Below are 25,180 nucleotides of genomic sequence, written 5' to 3'. Positions count from 1 at the left end.
TGTTTTCATTGTGTGAATGTTTCAGTTATAGGCTTATATATAACTCAACGATATTTGGGGGGAGTTTATTCTTCTTTCACACTGCTATCAATTATTTCCAGAACTACTATTTGCAGAAAATTATTCTTCATGGTTTTGTTTTCATAAATTTACACCAAAAAATAAACACAATGGAATTGTATGTGTGGAACTTCTTGCCATCCATTTTCCCATAGGCTTATCATTTTTTGCAACATTGCAAAGTCATCTTATTATTTATATCTCCTTTAAAATATTTAATCATTGCTCTGGATAGATCTATCTATCTATCTATCTATCTATCTATCTATCTATCTATCTATTGCTCTATCTATCTGAGCTACTGTTGCTATATATTTTATTTTTAAATAGTCTATAATCAGACAATTCATTGCAAATATCTTTACTTGAGGTCAGGAATGGGCAAACTGTGACACCTGGACTCAGTTTTCCCATTGCTTATTTATGTATAGAATACAACATGTTTTTGAATAGCCAAAAAAAACTTGAGTTCATAATTATTAAATATTTGGAGAAAGTCATAGGGACAACCTTGTGTAACATATTTAAAATTTTGGTGTTTATAGTTCCACTCGGACACAGACGTGGTGATTTTATTTATAGATTGCCTGTGGCTTTGTGGGGGAGAGAAGCCTGTATCTGCTGCTCTCAGGTAATACCTTCTGCTTGAACAGAATATGGCAGGGATTTATCAACAAAATGCTGCCTGGAGGAGTGGGCTTCAATCCTTCTTTTTCATCTCACTTCCTTTGTTTTTTTTAGCCTTTATAACCTGGATGGAGAAAAGCACAAACAGATACAGCTGATCAAGTCCCACCTCCTCCACTTACAATGACTATGTGAACCTTTCTTACATTACCACTTCCCTCCCTCATGGTGCAGTATGCATTCTTGGACCACTCCCTCATATCATGTCTGCTCTGAGATATACACTCCTATCTCATCAGGGCACACAGGCAGATCCCTCAAGTCTCCATTCCACTCTTATTAAGACAGAAAGATAGAGAGAGAGAGAGAGAGAGAGAGAGAGAGAGAGAGAGAGAGAGAGCAGTTAGTATGAACAAAGCTGAATCATGGGGCAGAGATGATTTGGCAGCAAAGTAGCAGCTGTACTGTGGGTGTGTGAGTGTAAAGGGCAGAATAGATACAGGGTCTGTGGTAGATGCAGAGAAGATTGGATTGATTCCGAAACATACTTTCACAGTGACATGGTCTGTCTACGTCAATATACAAGTGTCAGTAAGCTGTGTGCAGTATACCCATGGTGTTTTAAAGATTTCTTTGTGGAGCGCTGTGAGAACCAGTGTGTGTGTGTGTGTGTGTGTGTGTGTGTGTGTGTATTCCTTATATAGAGAATGTCATCTTAATTGGGTATCCAATATATTTTCTCTAAGGGAGGTCCCCAGTTCTGTGAGATTATAATAAACATAAATATATTTAGTATAAATATCAGGAAGATCCTGATATTTCCTGATCAGAAAACACCTATTTCTTTCAAGAGAAAATATAAAAGTCATCCCCTTGAAGAACAACAGACTTCCTTCCATGCTGCTCCTACCGTAATGTGGCTATGAGATCCAGATACCAACTGTAGATTTCTTCTGTATTTTGATAGCTCAAAGAATGTAAGTCTGAGCTTATCTCCTTTCTCACATTTTATTCTGTTCTGATTTCCAAGCACCAATACGTTCATACTCCCTGTGTTGTCATTTAGGCCATATAATGTACCGTTTCTTTTTTCTGTTTTCTGTAGAAGAAAAACAATACCTCATCTCTGATAAGCTGCTTAAGGAAAGTCCTATCAAGCAGATGTTAAGACATGTCAGAAGCAGCCTATAAAAAAGAAATATAAGGAAAAATTACAACAAAACTAATAATTTACCAGATATTTTGCAACCCAGATGGAAGAGGTAGATGTGTCTTACTGAGAATTTGCTGCCTTTTACGTCCATCTTCCTCATCTCAAACTCCCTTCTTTTGAGAGACCAACACTCAGAGGGATGGAGACGATGGAAATTCTCCAGAACCAGTGGTCAGAAGATAGGAGAAAGGAAGACCCTGAGGTTATGAGGAGATTCATTTAAAGTAGTAAATCTAGGAGAGACACAAGCCCATTAAGTAAGACCTAGCAAAGAGTCTAATTAAGAGTAAGTAATCAAAGAAAAGAAAGCATCCTTGATTAATTCTGGGTCAAAAGGCAACAGGGTGTACATCAGTTACTGAGAAGAGTTTGGCAATATTTGAGGTTTAAAAATATTTTTTGTACTAAATGAACCCATAGTAGTAGATGGTTAGCTAAATAGAAGGCTCAAAAAAGAGAAAGAACATAGATTTCCTATCTAAGGTCATTTTATACTTCAGTTATCTAGGATATCTCTCACCTATCAGCTCCTCTAAAACTAATCTATGTCAGTGTACGTTGTCCTGAAGTTCCTGAGTGTAATTAACAGGGTCTCTCTTTGTGACTCTTCAAGTCTTGACTTAGGCAAATGTGATGGCACATGGCTAGTACCTAAATAATCTTAATACTGCCTCATTTCTAGTAAATCTCTTTACACTAATTCTTCTATTTCCTTTTGGAAATCACTTCTTTAACCTAGCTATGCTTATTAATGTTCTATGCCAATGAAACTCTAAGCCTTGGTTTATTACTCAACTAGAGCTTTTTAGCATTTATAAAGATGATCACTTAAAATACAGATGATTATGTATAAAACATAGAAATAACACTGTAGATAAAAATTAAAGCAATCCTTTCTCAGGAGCTATGGGATAAAAAGAACTTACTATATAGGACAGGTCCAGTGGTTCATGACTATAATCCCAGTTACTTCAGAGGTAGAGACTAGAGGAATCACCATTTAAGATTAGACTAGGCAAAAACCTAGTGAGATGCTCCCATCTCAACAAATGAACCAGAAAGTGGTGGTACATATCTGTAATACTGACTACACAAGAGGCTATAGGAAGAGGATCACAGTTCAAGGTCAGCCCTAAGTAAAACACAAGAATAGATCTGAAAAATAAAGAAAAAGGGGGCTGGGAACTTGGCTTAAGTGGTAGAGTACCTGCAAGAGGTCTTGAGTTCAAACTTAAGTACCACAGGAAGAAAACCAGGAAGAAGAAGAAGGAAGGAAGGAAGGAAGGAAGGAAGGAAGGAAGGAAGGAAGGAAGGAAGGAAGGAAAGAAGGAAGGAAAGCAATGCCCAGAGTAGAGATTATGTTATTCTGATTAATCAATACATAATTATAGATAGCAATTTACCTCCTGGACCATAAATACTCCATTCACAATTGTTCCAAGGGGCCGAGTTTGAAGATCTCTTATCTTGGGAGTTTTACCAGCTTTCCTAATTATATTATTTGGGACACTGACCTTTTGGTCAGATTCAGCATCCAACACAAGTGAAGATGTATTCACCTCCAGGAAAGTACTGTGCCAATAATATTTTGATATTGTAATTATTTTCTTTGGGTGGAATTTATCTGTAAGCCGAGTATCAAAAACTTTCACAAAGTAGAAATCTCTGTCCGTAGCCACTGTAGCATGAAACATCTCTTGCTGCCCCTTCCGGGACTCAAATTTGAAGGGCTTCATTGCTTTCAGAACCATGACTGTCATAGGGTCTTCCTGCAAGCCTTCTTGCCTCATGGCTTCCTGCTTGGCTGCCACCTGCTTCTGTTTGGGGGGGGGGGGGGTGACAACAGAAGCAAGACATGAGCTGTGAGTCCAGCCTCAAGTCACTCAACGTCACACCTCAGGAAGCCAGCCAAAGACAGATGGAATCAGAAGGAAAAATGGAGGGAGGTTAGAAAGACATTGGAGACTTAGAATAATCTTGACAGGAGAAGAATTAGAAGGACTATTTCAAAGTCTAGAATTCAAATGAGGCAAAGTTGCACATTTAGGAGACAGCCTCATTCAATCTGAACCCTTGTTTTGCCATCTAATAAAATAATTGAATACTCTGTGCAACATTACATGGTATGTTATATTACAATAATATGTAATCTATTATTATACATTGCAATATATTAGAACTGATAACATATTATTAATATGCATCAAATCCCTGAAACATTATTTAAGCACCAGGATTAAATGCTCATTTTTTAAAAAAATCAATTATATACAATGCACATTAACTTGTTTATCCCTCCAATAATATCCTGTGTATATGTTTTAGTCTGGTATGCAGGTGAGAGATCTCAGTGAGCTGCATGGGGCTCCTTAACTGCTTAGAGATGACGCTATGCTTAATAGAGGTCACTCTATGTTTAATAAAAGTGCACATTAGGATAAATGTAAGGGAAGGGGGCTATCTGGGAAAGAGATCCTACAAATGAATAATAAGTGGGGGGATTATGGAGAATAAGTAGTACCTTTATTATTTTCCTTTAGAAATAATTAGCTACACATAAGTTATATGAGAAATCGTGTCTTGTTATTTGTATTATATAGTTGTAATTCTGAATAATGGAAATGATTTAAATACAAAAATGGGATTTGATTAAAGAAATATTAGAATAGATTAGGAGGCAAATGTTTAAAAGGCTTTAGATATGGTTATATCTGATCCAGTAAAGGATAGATCCTAAACACAGCATATAATGTGTTTATAGATAACCCATCAGATATGGTGCACAAACACATTAGAGAGATGTTACCAATGTCAGATATTGTTTCCTTTAGATTATATAATTACAGATCATTTAATTCTTACCTTTGAAGGCTTTTTTTTTCTTCCTAAAAAGCTATGAGACACATGATTTGTCTATTTTAGAAACAAATAGTACTTCTAAAGGTATTTTACTATGCAGAATAAAGAGAAACTTTGAGGGGGAAAGAAGTCTGCAAGATGAATTATGTTTCTGAATTGGATCTCTCCAAAGGAACCTGAATGTGGGGGAGGACACTCAAGGGAGAGAACCAGGCTAAAATTAGTACTGAGGCAGAAAATGTTAATTTCACTAAGGCCCCGTGCAAAATTCTCACTGAGGCTGGGAGAATTACTGTCTCCAAGCTTAAACACTCTCACTTCCCCTTGGTCGGTGCAGATAACATGGCCAGCCTCCCCTTCCATCCAAATTATGACAACTCCGGGGGACCTGGGCAACCACTGTACTGGAAGACTCTTCCACTGAAACAGCATTGAACTTGAAAGTCCTTCCATTCTCTGACTTCTTTGACTTCCACAGAGGTATTAATCCCGACAGTTCTCTAAACTGTGCTTCCTGAAAACAATGGGCCAGGTCAGAGTTTCGTGATCTGACAGAATCCAACTGTAAGGATGTGATACTATGTCAAAGCCATGGCAGAGATTAGATATCTCATAGGAGTTCACCCATTAAATGGAGTCCATTTTTTTTTCTTGCTAAAATCCAAATATATTCGTCATATCATCATCTAGAATCTTCCTTGCATGCTGTGAGATAAAGACCAGAAATATCTAGTGGGGAAAATGACAGGGACTGAGAGTGGACGATGCTGTGGTAAGGACTAAGCCCATTCCACTCAGCCACTCCTACCTTAACTGGAGGAGAGACCCCTGGAGCAGCTGGTGGTGCAGTGGTGTCATTTCCACTGGCTACGTGCTCAGCAGAACTTGTCTTAGCAACATTCTTCTTTCTTATTAGCTTTGTTTCATTTTTCTTTTCATTCTCCATGTATTTCTTATCAACTGCTTAGAAAGAAAAAAGGAAATATTAAGCCAGAAGAGAGGAACAAGGGTGATTAAAAACTTAAAATACTGTCTCTCAAAGAACAAAATGGTGACACCAGCCAAAGGGCTGAATAGGAATGGCTGAGTCCCAGGCCCCTTCACAGAATCCAACTAGCAGCTAGGTACAGTCGATGTATACGTTGTATAAATGCATACAAGGTATACAAGGTATACATTTAGACACTGATAAATAACTCAGTGAATCTGAGACATTCTTCAGGGCCATAGAATGAAGACAGCTAGCTAGGAGGGAAAAGGAATGTTTCACTTTTGTTCTGCCACCTCTCCCCAAGCTGGCAGTGTCACACAGAATTCTCTTGGGCCCACAGTTCCCACAGTGAGTGGGGAGAGGAGAAGTTGAACATTTCAGTTTTGCATGCTGGGATATTCTGGAGGATTATTTATGCTCTTCCCCATGAGGAGTGTTAGATGGACTAGCAGGGCCAGACTCCTGGGGTCAGTTGGAAACAAAGAAAAAAGTCACTCCTGCCTGGGTGCAGATGGTTCTGGCCTGTAATCCTAGCTACTCAGGAGGCAGAAATCTAAGGATTGTGGTTTGAAGCCAGCCCAGGTAGAAAAGCTCCTGTGAAACCTTTATCTCCAATCAATCACTCAAAACCTGGAAGTAGAGCTGTGACTCAAAGTGGTAGAGTGCTAGCCTTGAGCAGAAAGAGCTCAGGGACAGTGCCCCAGGCCCTGAGTTCAAGCCTCACAACCAACGAACAACAACAACAAAAAAAAAATAGAAAAGGACAGAAAAAGAAAAAAAGAAAGACAAGAAAAAGGTCAGTCTTAATGTGACCAGGACACAGATCTTGGTGACTTTGCATGCTGGTCAATGGAGACTCCCAGCCCCAAAGACTTCACAATAGCATTGTGTTGTCAGAAAGCAAGATCAACAGGTCCCAGGCTTGCTGGTTTCAGATCCCTGGCCAACTTACCTCTCCTCCTTGGTGCTCTGCTTAGGGCTTACCCAGTCTGGCAGGTAGGTGCAAGTGTAAGCATACCCATGGAGGGGAGTCCTTTGAACCTATCCAATCCCCAGGGCTGATTGGTGGCCCCACCTCAAAGCAGGCTCACTTACACAAATATCTTTGAAGGGTGGAGAAGTGATGTAATCCAGCTTTGGCATCCATCCTAAAGGCTTTGCTTGGGGCCCTGGGTAGGAGGCAAACTCGAGGGTGTGCGTATGTGTAGGGTATGGTGGCCTAGCTGCAACCTCCAAGACCTTGACCAGTTTCAGAACCCAGCATGTGGCTTACCCACAATACAGATTCCATAAGGCGCAGTGCCCATCCCGGGCCTCTAGCCCACAACTCTGTCCAATTAAGGATGACCAAAGAGATCAGTCAACATCTACATCAGGTTGTAGTATCCAGCCAGGTATTTCCCTGGGCCATGGAGGCAGTAGCATCCCCATTCTAGTTCAGAGCAGAGTTGATAGCCCAGCCCAACCTCAGAACCTGACAGAAAAGTATTTACCTATGGTTGAGTTCAGGTAGCTCTTACCAAATGCCCACCTGGGCTAAAGAGTGCATGTCCAGTCCTGGTCATAAAGTACCTGCAAAGGCCTGGATAGGCCAGAAAAGGTCACAGCTTTCTCAATTGCACAAGCACCAGTGCAAGGACATGAAGACCACCAAGCATCAGGGAAAAGAACACTACTAAAAATAGGTTTAAGTGCACATGGAAACCTGATGGACAGGTTTGGACTAAGTTTGGACTCATTCAGGAATATGTCCTGTGTTTCCTTCACTGAGGCTTTCTACAAAACTTTTCATCTGTACTCCTGGGTATATTTAGTATGAAAATAGACCTGAAAAAAACAGACACCTATGATATGATGTTTTTTTAGAAAAGAATTCAGAATAAATGCCCTAAAGATGACAAGAGAACCACAAGAAAATGTAAGCCATTTAAAGAAATTTGGAAAGTGATCCTCAGCCAAAGTGAGAAGTGTGACAAGGACATGAAAATAGTATTTTCCATAAAACAGAAATTCTAGAGAATAGCACAGCTGACCTGGAAATTTCAGTAGTAAGATTCAAGCTGAAATCAAAAGATAAAACATTAGTTAAGTGAATTTCAAAAACAAATAAACAAGGAACAAGCAACTACATGCTGACTACAAAATGCTTACTTTCTTACAGGGTAGAAATATGCCGGCAGTGAAGGGATACAAAATATATTATATGCAAATATAAATTGGAAAAGAGCAAAAGCTATATTTCTCCCAGGCAAGATAGACTTTAAACTGCTGAACAAAGAAGCAAGTTCTGTAACTATAACACATAAATGAGTCAGTAAATCAAAAAACATAACAAGTATGAATATATATTCACCCATTACTGGAATATATGCACATGTGTGTATTAATATATATTATCATCGGAAGGGAGACAAAGACAGCAATATAATAATAGGAGGCAGAGTGTCAGCAATGGGCAGATCATCTAGATAGAAAATTGGTAAGGAACATTAGGATAGATCTATGCTTTGGAGGAAATGAACCTAATAGATACATACAGAACATTCATCCCACAAGATAACACACATTCTTCACAAGTGCACACAACATCTTCCAGAAAGGAGCACATATTAGACCACAAAACAAATCTTAAAATGTATTGAACATCTTCTCCAATCATAATAGCCTGAAACTGGAAGTCAATCACAACAACAACAACAAAAACCTTGGAACATTTACAAATAGAAAAAAGTTAAATGATAGCAGTTAAATGACACAAATAGAAGTGAAAAGAACTAATAACAACACTAAAATTAAGATTTAACTCCCTGCTTTATGGCCAGAACCTTAAAAAAGTTCTTGAGATTTATTAAGAGTTCAATAGAACTAGATAATGGTGCCTCACACCTGTAGTGAGCTGAGGGTTGCAGCTCAAAGCAGCAGAAAAGCCTAGGCAGAAAAGTTCATGAGACTCTTATTTTAAATTATCCACCAAAAAGCTGGAAGTGGAGTTGTGGTTCAAGTGGTAGAGCCCTAGCCTTGGTGAAAAAGCTAAGTGACTCCATCCAAGCTTTGAGTTCAAGTCCCCCTACCAATACAAAACAATAACAAAACAATAAAACTAAACTAACCTTCCCATGGTAAGTTATTTCTATAAGCTTGGTTTCAGAGCAGTACACAGATTAAAATGACCTTTCTATAGTGGAACAGGATAAGTTAAAGGAGGCAAAGAGATTTACTATTTCATTCTATCCCACTATATCAACTAGTTCTTGTTTCATAGAGCATAGTGACAAGGAAATGTTTGGGAGAGTGTCATCCTGCCATAAATCCCTTAATTTCGTAGTTTCTTTTTGATTTTTCATTCCAATTATTCCAAACTTTACAGGACATTCACAGACTTTGATCAGATTCTCTTAGCTTCCTTCTTTGCTTGCCTGAGGGCCTTAATATTTTTATGTCTTTCAACACCAGCCCCGTCTCATCTACTGACCATTGACTTGGCTGTCATTAAAGATTCCTTCAGATTTCTCCCAAATTTCATGAGAAGAACAGCAGACAAACATACATGAGAGAAGGAACTTTCATCAAAAATGCAAGATGAAACTTAACAGAAAACAAAGTGAAAACTGATTTCCTACCACAATAGCTAGGAGCACCACAAGGCACAAACAGACTTGCTATGTTCCAAGAAAGATTAAAGGTAACTTACGTTGGATAGAATTTTAGGATTATAAAGGAATTTGATTTCATTTCTTGTACAGCATATGCAACTTGAGGAGTACCTAACCTGGTCCTAAAGTTGGGTCACTTTTAGTTCATCAAAATAATTCAAACAGAATCAAACAGCAAAATGGAAGAAAGATTTCAGCAAGGGAAATTTGGTGTTATCTAGAAGAGTGAGATGAGGGGGTGGCACAGAGGGGGAAGATGAAAGGAGGAGGGGAGGAAAAAGGGAGGATGGGGGAGGGGAGGAGGAATTCTTATTTGAGAAATTCCTAAATATCTTCATCTTGTTTGCCCGCACTCCTGGATAAAACATCAGGCAGTTACTTAGAATAATTATGTGTTGTTACTGCCACCGTGTGACCAGATCTAGGAAGTACATCTTCTAATTTCTCCCTAAACTGACATCCAGACTATGTATGACTCCCTACAAAAGGCCCGGTTGGAGATGGAGAAATTCCAGAAATAGAGACTTAAATTAAATTAGGGAATTGAATGCCAGGTTACTAGAATTCGGTGGATAGGAGTTAAACTCGGAAAAGCGCAAAAACCTGGGATGTGGTCTGGTCTTAGATCTGAAAAGGAAAACCTGGAATGTGTTCTGGTCAAAATTATCTCGTTTACCTGAATTATAATCATCTGTAATCATTAACCACCATTTCTGCTTCTGTATGTCTGCTTGCTTGTTTTGTCTAACTTGCTCAATAACCTGTGTGTAGTATTTGCCTTTAAAAACCCAGGCCCGGGCTGGGGATATGGCCTAGTGGCAAGAGTGTCTGCCTCGGATACACGAGGCCCTAGGTTCGATTTCCCAGCACCACATATACAGAAAACCGCCAGAAGCGGTGCTGTGGCTCTAGCGGCAGAGTGCTAGCCTTGAGCGGGAAGAAGCCAGGGACAGTGCTCAGGCCCTGAGTCCAAGGCCCAGGACTGGCAAAAAAAAACAAACAAAAAAAAAAAAACCCAGGCCCACTGAAGCTCAGGGCTGCACTTCGCTCCCCAAATGGTGGAGTGCAGACGCTGTGCAGATAATAAAATCCTTGCCGGATTAACTGAGTGTCTTGGAGTCTCCTTTGAATTCGGGATTAAACATCACTGGTCTGGCCATGGGTTAGAGTCCTACCTTGGTGACTGGGATACAACAAAAATAAAGCACATAGCACATCAGTCTAAGGTAAGTACCTTTGGTATTAGGTAAGACTATGTTTCTGTGGAATTATGTGTATAGGTCTCCACTTAAGTTATCTAGTTTATGTATAAATTTCATAGAAATCACTTATGGGAATCTGTGCTTTCACATTGTATAAACATACAAATACTCTGTGAAAGTTGTTTTTGTTTTACTTTTGAAATCATCTTTAAGTAGTTGTACAAAGGGGTTTTAATTCATGCCAATTTATGAGTATAATGCATATTGATCAATGCCACCCTTTCTGTCTTTACTGCTTCTGTTTTATTTAAAACTCTTAAAACTATTTAAGTTGGAGTTTCTCACTTCAGGATTTCCATGGGAAAGACTTTTTAATTGGCTCTTTTTAGTGACAGTGATACAAAGCCAGGATATATAGATTGTTCTTAGGGATTAAAAAAAAAAAACAAAAACAGAAGCTTATGGAGAATGTAGATGATGTGGGAAGATTGATCTGTGGTTGATGAAATAATGTAAAATGTGGGCTTCATGTCCTAGGAAATCTATACAGTCATCTATGTGGGAGATAAAGAGACATGGAGAGAATCCATGAACTAGAAGGCAGGGGTCTTTCCATGAAGCAAGGCAGGCTGTCTGGGACTGAGGCAGACCTGCACAGGAGCAAAGTGGGCAGTCTGTGGGGAGGGCAGGTTTTGACTTTTTCCACTCCAGGTTTTGACTTTTCAGTGTCATGATCTCTCTCTCTCTCTCTCTCTCTCTCTCTCTCTCTCTCTCTCTCTCTCTCTCTCTCTCTCTCTCTCTCTCATACCTTATACCTATCCTTATGCTGCCCACATACCTGGCTTACCCATGAGAGGCGTGTGTAGCACCAGGCCTAGATGTTCTTTTTTTCTTTGCTTGTTTTTTTTTCACATTCTATATAGAGTCCTTATGTGCAGAGTTTATGCTTGTGTTAATATACACGTATAATAATGGATGATTCATTGTGGTATTTCCATACATGCACACAGTGCAGTTTCAATAGCTTTTTCATTAAGATGGAGACTTAGTAATTTTTTTTTTGCTCATTCTGGTCTCAAGCAATGATACTCCTGATCTCTGCCTCCTGAATTGCTGGAAATATAGGTGAGAGCCACCATGCCCGGCTCACTGTTATAATTTATTTGTGACCTTTTAAGTCTTTGGTCAAGTGTGAGAGCCTTCCATACTGTGTGAATAGTGCCTTGAGCATTAACCCTGCCATCTTGTGTCCACATTCACTCTGAGTGGACTGGAGTCAGAGACGGGGGGAAGAGGTGATGAGGTGGACAGCGAAGGCCCTAGGTTGGTGACAGGTGGTAGGAACTAATGTGGGTATCTATCAAACACTTTCCTGGCTGTTTTCCATTAAGGCAGGCAAAGGAACAGGTGACTCCCTTAGCAAACAAATTCCCACCCCATGCACTGAGGATCTTAGGATGTCAAGGGCAGTGGGATTCTCCCATGTACCTTTCTCTTTCTCCTCCTGGAGACATTTTGCCAAGTCCATGTATTGCAACTTCTTGACAATACTGATGGTCTTCATCAGGGCAGACACCTCGCCATCACTCTGGATCATCAGTTTCACTAACTGCGACCTGTTTGCAGCCTCAAGTCTGCCATTAGGGATGTTAAACTCATCTGGAAGGAAGAACTTAAACCTATCCAGTTCCTCGTCAGTGAGGTTATCCATGCCTTTGAGTAGCAGGATTTCCTTGTATTCTCTCTTCATCTCAAGGCTTGAGGGCCAACCTGGAAGAAATCCAAGCCACAAAACATTGCACCACCAGGAAGCAGTTTCCAAAGCAAACCCAATGTGATGAATGGTTAGATGCAAATATTTGTGGTACATAAAGGAGATTTTTGTGAAAGCTAAGTACATACTTCCTGGGCTCAGCAGGGATCTCCTTGGAGGTTGGAGACAGTGCTTGGGCGCTGAGAGATCAGGTCAACTCTCCTATCACTACAAGGCTAATACATGGATTGAGGCATGCGACATGCTGCCCAGTGCCTGTCTTGCAGGCACACAAGTTGGAAAACTTTACCTATGTATATAATAGAAGACAATTCAGCTCATTAACACAGTTTTCTATGGATCACATTCATAGTGTCATATTTAATTTTTTCCCACACGGTTGTCTAGAAATTTCATAGTTTGGGCTTCTTAGCATTTCTACCTCCCCCTACTTAGGGTTGTTTAGTATATGGTGTGAGTACAATTCTGACTTGGCAGTTTTCACAATGGATCTGACCTTCTTATAATCGTGTGCTGCCAAGACAAGCCTTCCTCCACATACTTGCCTTTGTGCTAGTCTGATAAATCCACGGTCAGGATATTAGTGGGTCCATGTCTGGAGTTTTTTCTTCTGCTCCATGGGTTTATGTTCTCATTCACTGGGATATACGTGTTCTCATGAATGGGAAGATTCAATAAAATAAAGGAGCCACTTTGTCGAATTAATCCCGCAAGACTTCCAAGGGCTTTCCACAGAACTTCTTAGGATGATCCTAAAACCTTCTTGAAAGGAAAAGACAAAAAATGCAAAATAAGTCAAAATGTTTATTAGGAAATAACATTCTTGCTAGATGTCAATACTTGTCATAAGTTTAGAATAATTACAGAATTGTGGTAATAGAACAGGATAAAGTCAACTAATAAAATGTAGAAATAGCATATATTTAAAATAGCGTGTAAACCACTGGTGGCTCATACCTGTAATCTTAGCTACTCAGGGGGCTGAGGTCTGAGGATTACATTTTGAAGCCAGCCAGGGCAGGAAAGTCCTCATGAGACACTTACCTCCATTAACCACTCAAAAACTGGAAGTGGTATTGTGGCTCAAATGGTAGAGCACTTGTCAAGCAAAAAAGAGCTCAGGGACAGTACCCAAGCCCTGAGTTAAAGTCCCACACTGACAGTGGTGGGGTACTGGTGGCTCACTTCTATCATCCTAACTACTCAGGAGGCTGAGATCTGAGGATTATGGTTCAAAGACAGCCTGGTCAGGAAAGTCCCCAAGAAACTTATCTCCAATAAACTACTCAGAGAAAGCCAGAAGTGGTGCCGTGGCTCAAGTGGTAGAGTGCTAGTCTTGAGTACAGAGAGGCTCTGGAACAAAGCCAAGGCCAGCAAAACAAAACAAAACAGGACAAAAAACATGGTGTATAGTCTAAGTGAAACCGTAAATCACAAAGAAAACATCGGCGCCTATGAACGTGTTCAGAAAAACAGATGGAAACTATTGTATCTTTATCTCAAATTTATCTCATATTTATGGGGATTAAATATTTAAATAAATAAGTCTGGGCACGAGTGCCTCGTGCCTGTAATTCTAGCTACTATGGAGGCTGAGATCTGAGGATCGTAGTTTGAAGCCAACCAAGATAGGATAGTCCATGAGACTCTTATCTCCAATTAACCAAAAGCCCAAAAGTAGAGCTGTGGCTCAAGCAGTAGAGCAACAGCTTTGAGCTAAAACACTCTAGAACTGCACTCAGACGTTAAGTCCAAGCCCCAAGACCACACACACACACACACACACACACACACACAACTGAGTAAAGCTGCTGAAGAAAAAATGGAGACCTTCTCATATGGAGTTAAAGGAAAACTTATTTTCTTCTTTTTATTAGCATATATTAATTGTGTGTGCGTGATACTTTGTTGTCATGTTTCCATACAAGTGTAGGATACATATTTACCCCTTTATTATTCTTATCCCACATTTCCTTACACATTCTTTCTTGTAGTTGTAAAAAATTAGTTTATAACCTTTCCATATATACATACCGCATACTTCAGTCATGTTTTCCCCTCCTTCTCCCTTTCCTGCCTCCTACCTTTTGTGGGTTCACCTGAAGTGGTCCTGAATTTACATACATGTCCATTTATTCTTTAAGATCTAGCTTCCAGATGCACTTAAAAATATGTGATATTTATCTTTCGGAGTCATTTATTTTGATTCACATAATGCTTTTCAGTTTTATCAGTGTTCCTGCAAATGTTTTATTCTTCTCTGTGGCTGAATAATACTTCCTAGTCTGTATATAATATACTGTATATAATATACTATATCCATCCATCTGTTGATAGGCAGTTTAGGTGATTCCATAACTTGCCTCTTGTGAAGAGAGCTACAAGAAACATGGGTTCACAGGTTATCTGTATTGTATGCTGAATTTTATTCCATCACATATGTGAGTGTGAATGGTATAGCAGGGTTATATGGTAGTTCTAATTTTAATTTTTTAAGGAACTTCTAATACTACTTTCCATAGAGGCTGCACTAATTTACCTTCCCATAAACAGTACATTTGTTTTCTTGATGTTTGTCATTCTCATTGGGGCAAGATGAAATATCAGTGCAATTTCGATTTGCTTAAGAATGCTGATTAATTCCACATGAGATTATTTGCCATTCATTCATACATTTTTTGAGAACTGTCTGTTCAACTCATTTCCCATTTATTAATTTGACAATTTTTATTTTGTTTAATTTTTGAGCTCTATAACTACTGGATATTAATTCACTGTCAGATAAATAGGCCATCTCCTCATTCTGGTAATTGTTTCCCTTGATACGCAGAAAGTAATTGCTTCCTTTGAAGCAATGCCATTTGTCAATGTTTGCTCTTTTCCTAAGCTTTTGGAGTTCTATGCATTGGAGTCATTGCCTGTGTTTGTACCTGCATGTTTTCTCTCCCCTAAGTTTTCCTGTAGTAGTTTTAAGGGTTCAGGTCTTGCATAAAAGTCTTTGATCCATTTTGCATAGATTTTTGTAGAGGGCAAGAGACAAGGATCTACTTTCAGTTTTCTACATGTGGGTATTCGGTTTTCCCCAATAGTATTTGTTGAAGAGGCTGTCTATTCTCCTACATGTGCTTTGGCCACCTCTGATGAGAGTTTGATGGTGATAGCTGTGTGGGCTTATTACTAGAGTCCATATTCCATTGGCCTATGTGTCAGAGTTTGTGTCAGTGCTATGCTGTTTTTATTACTATGGCTCTGTACTACAAACCGAAGTCAGGCATTGTGATACCTGGAAGTATTGCTCTTTTTAACTTAGGATTGCTTCTGCTTCTGGGGATTTTCATGCCTCCATATAAATCTTGGCATGTTATTTCTGTGAAAAAATGGCATTGTAACTAGATTAGGGAATCTATAGTATAGCCATTCTCACAATATTATTTCTGTTGGTCTATGGACATGGGAGGTCCTCCCATATTCTAATGTCTTACTCAGTGTATTTTTTTCAGTGCTTTATAGTTTTCTTTGTAGAGGTCTTTTACCTCTTGGTAAAGTTTGTTCTGAGGTGAGTTTTGTTTTTTTTTAGATTATGAATGACATTTTTCTACAATTTCTTTTTTGGCCCATTTGCTATTTATACATACAAAAGGTGTTGACTTTTGTATCAACAACAGAAATTCTGCTCCTTTACTGGAAGTATTTATCAGCTCTAAGACTGTTTTGATGGCGAATCTAAGGTCTTTTACATTTAGAATTATATGATCTGCAAAAATCAATAATTGAACATCTTCCATTTCTGTTGGTTTTTCTTTTAATTTTCCCCCTTGCCTTATTACTCTGGCTGAAAATTTGAGCACTACATTAAATAAGAGAAGGGAGAGTGGACAATTTTCTCTTATTATTGAACCCGGGGCAAATGTTTAGAGGTTTACCTTATTTAAAATGATTTTAGCTATAAGTTTGTCATACATAGCCATTGTTTTTGTGTGTGTGCTAGTCCTGGATCTTGAACTCAGGGCCTGAAAGTGGTCCTGGAGATTAGTACTCTGCTACTTGAGCCACAGATCCAATCTGACTTTTTGGAAATTTATTGGAGATAAGAGTCTCACAGACCTTCCTGCCTATGCTAGCTTTGAACCATGATTTTTGAGAGCTCAGCCTCCAAAGTAGCTAGGATTACAGGCATGAGCTACCAGTACCTGGATAATGTAGTAATTATTATGTTGAAGTGTGCTTCTTCCATTTCTTCAGAACTTTTTTTTTCATGAAGAGGGATTGAATATTAGTATACTATTCAATTATTAATTAATATTTTTAATATTAATTAATATAAGTGCTCATAGCTACAAACGTTTCTTTTAGAACTGCCTTGTTGTATCCCAAAAGTGATAGCAAGTTTTGTTTTCATTTTTGTTTCATTCTAATTTAGTCTTCAGATATTTTGAATGCTTTCTGCAGCTTATTTTCCTGTTAACATATACTTTTGTTTCAGTATTATCTGATAAAACACAGGAAGTTATTTTGATTTTCTTTCATTTGTTAAGACTTATTTTATGTCCTAAAATATGATTTACTTTGGGAAAAGTTGAAAGGGCTTCTGAAAAGAGTGCGCATTCTTTAGCTGTTAAGTTGAACATTCTGTAGATAGATGTCTGTTAAGTCCATTTTTATTTGACTTACTGAGGTTTTCATTTCCAAAATTTCTATTAGATTTTTTTCTAGGATTTTTATACTGTCCTTGAAGTATTCTTTCTTATCTTGCATTGTCTTCCTTATTTTGTTCAGCTGTTTTTTTTTATTCTCTTAATTCATTCATGTGTTTTTATGTGTCCTCTATAATTTCATTGATCATTTCTGTAATCAATCTTTTGACTTCTTTGCTTGGGATTTTGTCCACTATACCACCATTTGACTGCCTTCTTAAAACGTTCTTTTAGAGGAGTCACTCTTCTCCTCCTCCTCCTCCTCCTCCTCCTCCTCTTCCTCCTCCTCCTCCTTCTTCCACTTCCACTTCCTCTTCCTCTTCCTCTTCCTCTCCTTCTCCTCCTCCTCCTTCTCCTCCTCCTCCTCCTCTTCCTTCTCCTCCTCCTCTTCCTCCTCCTCTACTTCCTCCTCCTCCTCCTCCTCCTTCTTGATATCTCTTGTGTTCCTGCACTGGGCTCCCTGCTCCTTAAACTTCTCTGCAGACCTTCACCAGACCCTCCCCGTCTCCAAGGTCACCTTGTATGGCCATCGCCATACAGGCCCTGCAGGATGACTTCCCAGGAAGGCCTACTTATTACTGTTCTTTGTGTTTTAGGCCTTAAAGGAGTTCAGTCTTAAACAAAAGGCTCCCTCTTAAGATAGCTCCTTGTTGTAGACCTTCTGAGATATGAGGAGCAAAAAATACCTTCTTCTGTCTTAGCAGGAGAATTCATTGTTGTATTAAACACTCACAACGGGTTTATGGCTTGTATTGTAGACATTTGCTAGTCGATTCCTGATCATGGAAGTTTCAGCTCTCCATTCCCTCCCTCCCCTTCCTTACCAGGAGCTAAGGCTGAAGCTATGCATTCTTTGAAAATTTACTTTTTGTCACCTTTCGGCTTCTTCACACTTTTCAGCTCTTCAGTCTTTGTAGTTTAAGATGATTCTACCCCACTCCTTCCTCTCTTCAGAATACAGTCTCCCCTTTGTTACTTTGGCTCTTCTCTTTCACTGGGTCAAATGGAGAAAGTTTCCACTCTGTCATCATGCCCTGGCAGAGTTTTTGAAAGCTTTTCAAATAGTACACAAAAAGACATGTCAGAGAGAATTTTTGTCAAACTTGAATGTGTGCATATTCCGAATGCCTTTGTAGAAAATGCACATCCACACAAACACATACACTAAGTAGAGGAGAATACAAGTTAAAACCTGGGAAGATATTGTCTATAACTAATTGAGGATTTTCTTTCAGAATATTCAGAGCATGGCGTATCAGTAAGAAAAATACAAATGATTTTGTGAAAGCTGGACAAAAGATATAACTGAACAATTTACTTGGATGCCCAACAAATATACATCAGAAAAGATGTTTGATGTTATCAATTAATGACTTTCTTGAGCAGCAGCAGCATGTGACATGGAAGACATAGGCAATTGAGATAGGACACTCATGAGGGAAAAACAATTGATTATGAATTTTAGAAAAGCTTGAGGACCCCCATCAGTACAGTCAATATTAAAATTCCAAGTTATTACTATTACTATCATTATTTTTCTAATAAGTTGATTCCTAATGACTGGAGAAACTCTACTTAAATATGTAGACTTTCTCAGTGACAATCAAAACTATTACCAGCACCATTTTCAGAATAAAGAATATACTTGAAATACCTGGAGTGACAGATCTGCCCACTGGACCAGCAAGAAAGAAAACAAAGAAGGATGCTAACTTTGTTTGAGAATCTATAATATGATAAAGAATTGACTTGGCATCCTTCCTTCTTGCAATATGAAATTAATCTTCCTATAATCCTCTTATAGTATAACATAATCATGTCTTGTATATGACAAAATTAAGATAGCTATTTCTCTGAAGTTTTGTTTTAATCTTATTGGTATAAAACTTCCAGTTTACTTCATAGTAGTTGCTTACTATAAAAAAAAGTTTTTAAGCATAAAGCCCAGTGGTAAAACACTTAGCTAGCATGCATGAGACTTGAATCCAACCTCTATTCACACACACACAAGTTTGGTTACAGGGAAAACATTTTAGTTTAGTTTTGTTTTTGTTGCCAGTCCTGGGAGGTGGACTCAGGGCCTGAGCACTGTCCCTGGCTTCTTTCTGTTCAAGGTTAGCACTCTACCTCTTGAGCCACAGCACCACTTCTGGCTTTTTTTCTATATATGTGGTGCTGAGGAATCAAACCCAGGGCTTCATGTATATGAGGCGAGCACTTTACCACTAGGTCATATTCCCAGCCCAGGGAAAATTTTATATGCAAAGAAAATGCATTCAGATATATTTGGTGGCTTCATGACTCAAAAAAACATAGCACTATAATTTGAAATGTATGGTAATGTACCAAGCAGAATAGCTGATCAGTGGATAGTATTTCACAGTTTAAAAAGTACTTTCACAAGGAGTTGAGATTATGAAAAATAATACTTTTAAGGCACTATACATTTTTGCCTGAAATAGGAAAATTTCTATGCCATGTGTAAAGAGCCAGCATGATAGATCTGAAAAGGCATATTTCCATTTATTATCATTCCTCAAGGGTACAATAATAAATGGGTACTCCTTGGGTATTCAAGGAAAGAAACCACCTACTTGACTAATGGCTTGACACATGGCTAATATAAGGTCATTAGGAAGTCTGACCTCAAGTCTTCTAAATCTAGGCCCTCAATTCCTTGCTAACTGATTTCTTTTTTTTTAATTTTTTAATTATTTCTTTATTGTCAAAGTGATGTACAGAGTGGTTATAGTTTCATAATAAAGCAGTGTGTACATTTCTTATCCAACTTGTTACCTCCTCCCTCATTTTCCCCTACCTTTTCCCCTCCCAATTTCCCTCCCCTCCCCATGAGTTGTACTGTTGGTTTGCAGCATATAATTTTGTAATTGATTTCTTAAAGGTAATGTTATTGGCTGTAATTAGGTAGGTACACACTCCTCCAATACCTATCCCTGTCATTAAGTAAAATAAAAATATAATAATTAGCAGTTGTTTTTCTTTGCCTAAAACAATTGTCTCTCTTTACAGATAACTCTAGATTTCTACTCACTTGTCCCCTTTTAAGATTAACCTTCCCTGGACACATGGCAGTATTCCTCTCCATTATGGCGCACTCTTTCATTTGTCTTCATCAAAAGAACTGGGCATGTGGGTCCAGTGAGGAGACCAGTGTTTGACCTGTGTCACTACCCGATGTGGTGTGGGTTCAGGTGTACCTAGGATGAGACTTTGCCAAAGGAGGAATTATGGAAACAAGAAGGCCATGTGAATCTTCTAGTTATGCCAAAGAAAATGAAAATTATCTACTTAACAATATACAATTTCACAGTGCTGCTCTTCATTTTTTAATTGTTATTCTGTAGTAAAATAGAAGTGCCTGTTGGGAAAAGATTTTGCTGTTCATTTCTGTATTCCTATCTCCCAGAATAGTATCTGGAACATAACAGATAGTAAATAAATAAATAAACATCCATGGAGTCAACACCTGTGGCTCCTGGGCATCTCTACTTCCTAAGGCTCTACTGAATTCAATTGGTTAGATAAACCAAACCAAGAGCCAGAGGTTCAAGGAAGCATAACCCATTGGAGGTAAAACCCTCCAATGAACACATTCGACAAGTTTGAACAGTCATACACCAGATTACCTTCTTAGCAGCCAAGTAAATCAGCTTCAAGAACATAGTGCCTAGGCATGGTATCATAATATAAAAAGTCACATTACAGAGGACAGGAAAGAAAAGATGGCCCATTGAACTTTCCCCCAGACTGAAGCACTATGGAGAGAGGGGAAGGGATTAACTTCAGGCTTTGGTTTTAAATTCCATCATCAGGTCCAACACCATGAAACCCAGCGTGTGGCAAAACCCATAATCCCTGCCCCAGATCAGACAAAACAACTGGAACTACAATAGCCAGGCCACTCAAGACCTCCATTGCTCCTGGTACAACAGAGGGGAGAAAAATTCTATTCACTAGAAAGCAGGGCTGAAAGCTAACACAAGACACTGTTGGGCTTACTGTCTAAAGATCTGGGAGCAGGCAGAACCAAAGATCTCTATCCAGGTCAGGGCTCAGACAAAGCCTCTTGACCTCCTTTCTCTGGCATTATACTGCTATCTACATGCTGATAGGGCAGACACAAGTTTGGCTTATATTATCAGCAGCTTGGGGTACACCCTGCCTCCTTCTGCCAGGACTACATAGCTCCCTATAGCTCTAAGACTGTAGTGTGACGCTAGGTGTCTCAACCACCTGCTCTCATCCTCAAGCAGCACAGCTATCTTTAGGATATAATGCTAGATGGAGCTTCTAGACTTGCCCAAGCTCCGGGCAGAGACCTGTGTCCAGTTGGATAGGCTTACAACTATGTCACTGCCAAGTGTGATGTGGCTTGGAGTGAACCCAAGATGAGTGGCTTCACCACAGGAGGAGATGCAGAAAGAAACAAGAAGGTCAAGCTACTGGGCCTCTGGCCACTCCAATGGCTATAGGTAAGGGATGAAGCTTGACTAGCTTTAGACAAGACAGACACTTTCAGGGAGTGGCTGGAAAGGGAAGTAGAAAACAAGGAAAGATGGTGTTCTAGAAGTTAGGAGATAACTCTTCTTTTTTCCAGTCCTGGGACTTGGACTCAGGGCCTGAGCACTGTCCCTGGCTTCGTTTTGCTCAAAGCTAGCACTCTGCTACTTGAGCCACAGCACCACTTCTTGCCTTTTTGTATATATGTGGTGCTGAGGAATCGAACCCAGGGCTTCATGTATACAAGGCAAGCACTCTTGCCACTAGGCCATATTCCCAGCCCAGGAGATAACTCTTAAAGACAATGATGGTTAGTAGTGACATGTGCCTGATAATACTAGGTAAGATGAGCATCACAGAAATGGCATAGAATTCACAATGTAGGTTTACTGGAAACATTGATTACTCTGATTGTGATGGAAAATGGTGGGTAAAAATATTTAATGTGAGTCAATGGATAGAAAAGGGACAATGCAAGGAGAACTCAACTCATTTGCTTTAAAAAGGCCAGAGAAATGTGATGGGAAGTAGGATGAGGTATGGAATTGAGAGACGTTCTTTTCATTTGTTTGCTTGCTTGCTTTTCTAACATGGGAGATATTACAGGCTGTTGTCATGCTGATGAGAATGATCTAAGTGAAGGAAAAGTGGTGATATGGAAAAATGAAAAGAACATTGCTTAGCCAGGGGAAATCTAGAATGATTTCTCCGAAGACTCCACTTACAAAACAAGGGAAGCCTAGCCAACATTTCCCGTATATGACATCTCACTATGAAAGAATGATGCCAACTTTCCTCATGCCAGGACTTCTGAAAAGCTGGGGTATTGCCAACTGTTTTAACTCTCTGCCTGTGGCTGACAGTTACATAACCAGACAGACGCAGACTCAAATCCTGAGCCTTATATTTACTAGCTATGTGACATCTGGTAAGTAACCACCTTCTAAAGTATCCATATCCTCAAATGTGCTATGGGGAAAAAGTGATCATCTCCATTAAGTGACTGTTAGGAAAACATGAGTCCACTAGCGCCTGGCTGATATGTGTTCTTTACTGAGAGACTGCAAGTACTATGATGGGCTTAGATGAATACATGAATCACTGCTCTGGAAGGCAGTTGTGAGACCTTGATAGAGGGATTGTAGCATACAGGTCAGCTTTACAAACAAGCTGGCAGGGAAGCTTCAAGAAAGGATGAAGGTGAAGAGAAATAGTACCAGTGGATAGGGATAAAATGACAGAAAGAGAAAATGAACACTTGCTATCAGACCTGACGTCATTTGCTCAGGTTCAAGTCCTGAGAGGTGAACAGCATGAATCTGTCCACCATCCTTTCCTGTGGAGAAGTCATTAAGTGTCTCTTTTTGAGCCTTGGTCCTCTGTGCTACTTCCACCTGATTCCTGGGATCCCTGCCTTCTCTTTGGGGAGCTTAAAAGGAAAACTAAAGGAAGCACAGCCACATAACCCTGGTGACTTGGAATGCTGTGGAGACTGTCATATCCTAAAGCTTTTCAGTACTTCTGGATAATATTTTTAGGCCCCAGAATGGCAGAGAAATGGTCTTGTGACCCTTTCATTGCTATGGAAAAAAAAGTTCATGTGGAAACTTACAGTTGATCCACAGCATACAGCTACACTGATTAAAAGAAAGGAGTGGCCAAAATGTCATAAAAACAAAACAACAAAAGATACACTGTATAGCTAAGAGACTGATGGGGTGACTTTTTCTGGTATTAACAGTCACACTGATCTGAGAGGGCCATTCAAACCCATATATGTTCCTGCCAAACTCAGATTCCTAAGCCCACATTCAGAGCTTTGGAGCTTGATTCTATGCTGCCATCAACTTGAGTGCCTCATCTCTCATTCACTGGATGAACAACGCTGTTCTGAACACTTAATATGATGCATCAGATTGTGAGGACAGGAAAGGAAATAAAGACAAGGTTCCAGATGTTGGGTGACTGTGCCAAGGCATGGAAATAGATGTGCAACTGAATAATTACAATAACAGCTCTAACTAACACATGCTACAGATGCTATGGGAGCAGAGGAAGAATATCTACCCACGTCCAGGGAATCAGACAAGGCCTGCGGACCTCCATCTCCTGCTACAAGGCTCATCCCCATTCTGCAGATGGCAGCTCTGACAAGATTGTATCAACGAGGCCTCCATGACCAGTGTTGAATATCACCAGTTCTTTATCTATTTTATACACTACTGCTTTTTTTTTTTTTTTTTTTTTTTTTTTTGGCCAGTCCTGGGCCTTGGACTCAGGGCCTGAGCACTGTCCCTGGCTTCTTCCCGCTCAAGGCTAGCACTCTGCCACTTGAGCCACAGCGCCGCTTCTGGCCGTTTTCTGTATATGTGGTGCTGGGGAATCGAACCTAGGGCCTCGTGTATCCGAGGCAGGCACTCTTGCCACTAGGCTATATCCCCAGCCCACACTACTGCTTTAACAGACAAATATTTTCTAGAAATCTTCAGAAATTTGACTATTCATTCTTTTTTAAAATTTATTTATCATCAAAGTGATGTACAGAGGGGTTATAGTCTCATATGTAAGGCAGTGAGTACATTTCTTATCCATCTTGTTACCTCCTCCTTCATTTTTCTCCCACTTTCCCCTCTCCCCAACTCCCTCCCCCCCCAGAGTTGTATAGTTGCTTTACAGCATATTGTCTTGTAAATATTGCTGTTGCATTGGTTCACCTTTTACTCTGTGTCTCTCCATTTTGATCTTCCCCTTTCCATGCCTAGTTCTGATAAACAAATATACAATACCCAAGGTACCAAAATTAGTTACAGTGACATCAGGGGTAAAACCATGGGGAAGAAAGACAAAAGAAAAAGGCATAATTTCACATGGTATGTTGAAAATAACAATGATAAACTACTTGTTCCCATAACTTGAAGTTCATTTTGCTTAACATCATCCTATGTGTTCATACGTACATTGCTATTTTAATCTTCTGCTAGAACTATCCTAGACTGTACTAATTATTATCAATGAGGGAAACCATAGTGTCTATATTTCTTTGAGTCTGGCTCACTTCACCTAATATGATTTTTTCCAAGTCTTTCCATTTCCTTACAAACGGGGCAACATCATTCTTTCTGACAGAAGCATAGAATTCCATTGTATATATGTACCACATTTTCATGACCCATTCATTCATCTACTGACGAGCGTCTTGGTTGGTTCAATATTTTAACGATGGTAAATTGTGCATGACAAATATTGTTGTGCTGGTAGCTTTGGTGTGGTCTTGCTTGTAATCCTTTGGGTAAATGCCCTAAAGCAGGGTTCCTGGGTCATAGGAGAGCTCTGTGTTTAGCCTTTTGAGGAAATTCCACACTGCTTTCCAGAGTGGTTGTGGGAGTGCAATACCAAACTTAAAACTCTATTACAAAGCTATAGTAATAAAAACAGCTTGGTATTGGCACAAGAACAGTCCTGAGGACCAAATGAGTAGAACTGAAGACTCAGAAGTGAATCTGAAGACCTATGGCCACTTAATCTTTGATAAAGGAGCTAAAAAAATAGGATGGAAGAAAGACAGCCTCTTCAACAAATGGTGCTG

General features: G+C 39.4%; 1 protein-coding gene across 2 annotated transcripts in view; it reads right to left on the bottom strand.

Annotated features, from left to right (window-relative positions):
* Positions 1 to 363: 363 nt before the first annotated feature.
* Aim2 (absent in melanoma 2) overlaps positions 364 to 25,180 on the bottom strand; it is a 45,418-nt gene continuing 20,601 nt past the window's right edge. Inside the window, exons 3-9 of one of the 2 annotated variants that reach the window (XM_048357725.1) lie at positions 12,876 to 13,138; positions 12,508 to 12,586; positions 12,094 to 12,375; positions 5,568 to 5,719; positions 3,304 to 3,717; positions 1,598 to 1,786; positions 364 to 811 (exon numbers count right to left, since the gene is read on the bottom strand). In XM_048357725.1, the coding sequence (XP_048213682.1) occupies positions 761 to 811; positions 1,598 to 1,786; positions 3,304 to 3,717; positions 5,568 to 5,719; positions 12,094 to 12,355 (1,068 nt within the window). In that variant the 5' untranslated portion in view covers positions 12,356 to 12,375; positions 12,508 to 12,586; positions 12,876 to 13,138 and the 3' untranslated portion in view covers positions 364 to 760. Of the gene's footprint in view, positions 812 to 1,597; positions 1,787 to 3,303; positions 3,718 to 5,567; positions 5,720 to 12,093; positions 12,587 to 12,875; positions 13,139 to 25,180 lie in introns of both variants that reach the window. The other variant, XM_048357724.1, reaches the window with a different exon arrangement.

This window comes from Perognathus longimembris, chromosome 11, assembly GCF_023159225.1.
Source record: "Perognathus longimembris pacificus isolate PPM17 chromosome 11, ASM2315922v1, whole genome shotgun sequence".
Lineage (NCBI taxonomy): Eukaryota > Metazoa > Chordata > Mammalia > Rodentia > Heteromyidae > Perognathus > Perognathus longimembris.
The sequence above is the reverse complement of the archived record's forward strand: the minus strand, read 5'-3'. Positions and strand labels throughout refer to the sequence as shown.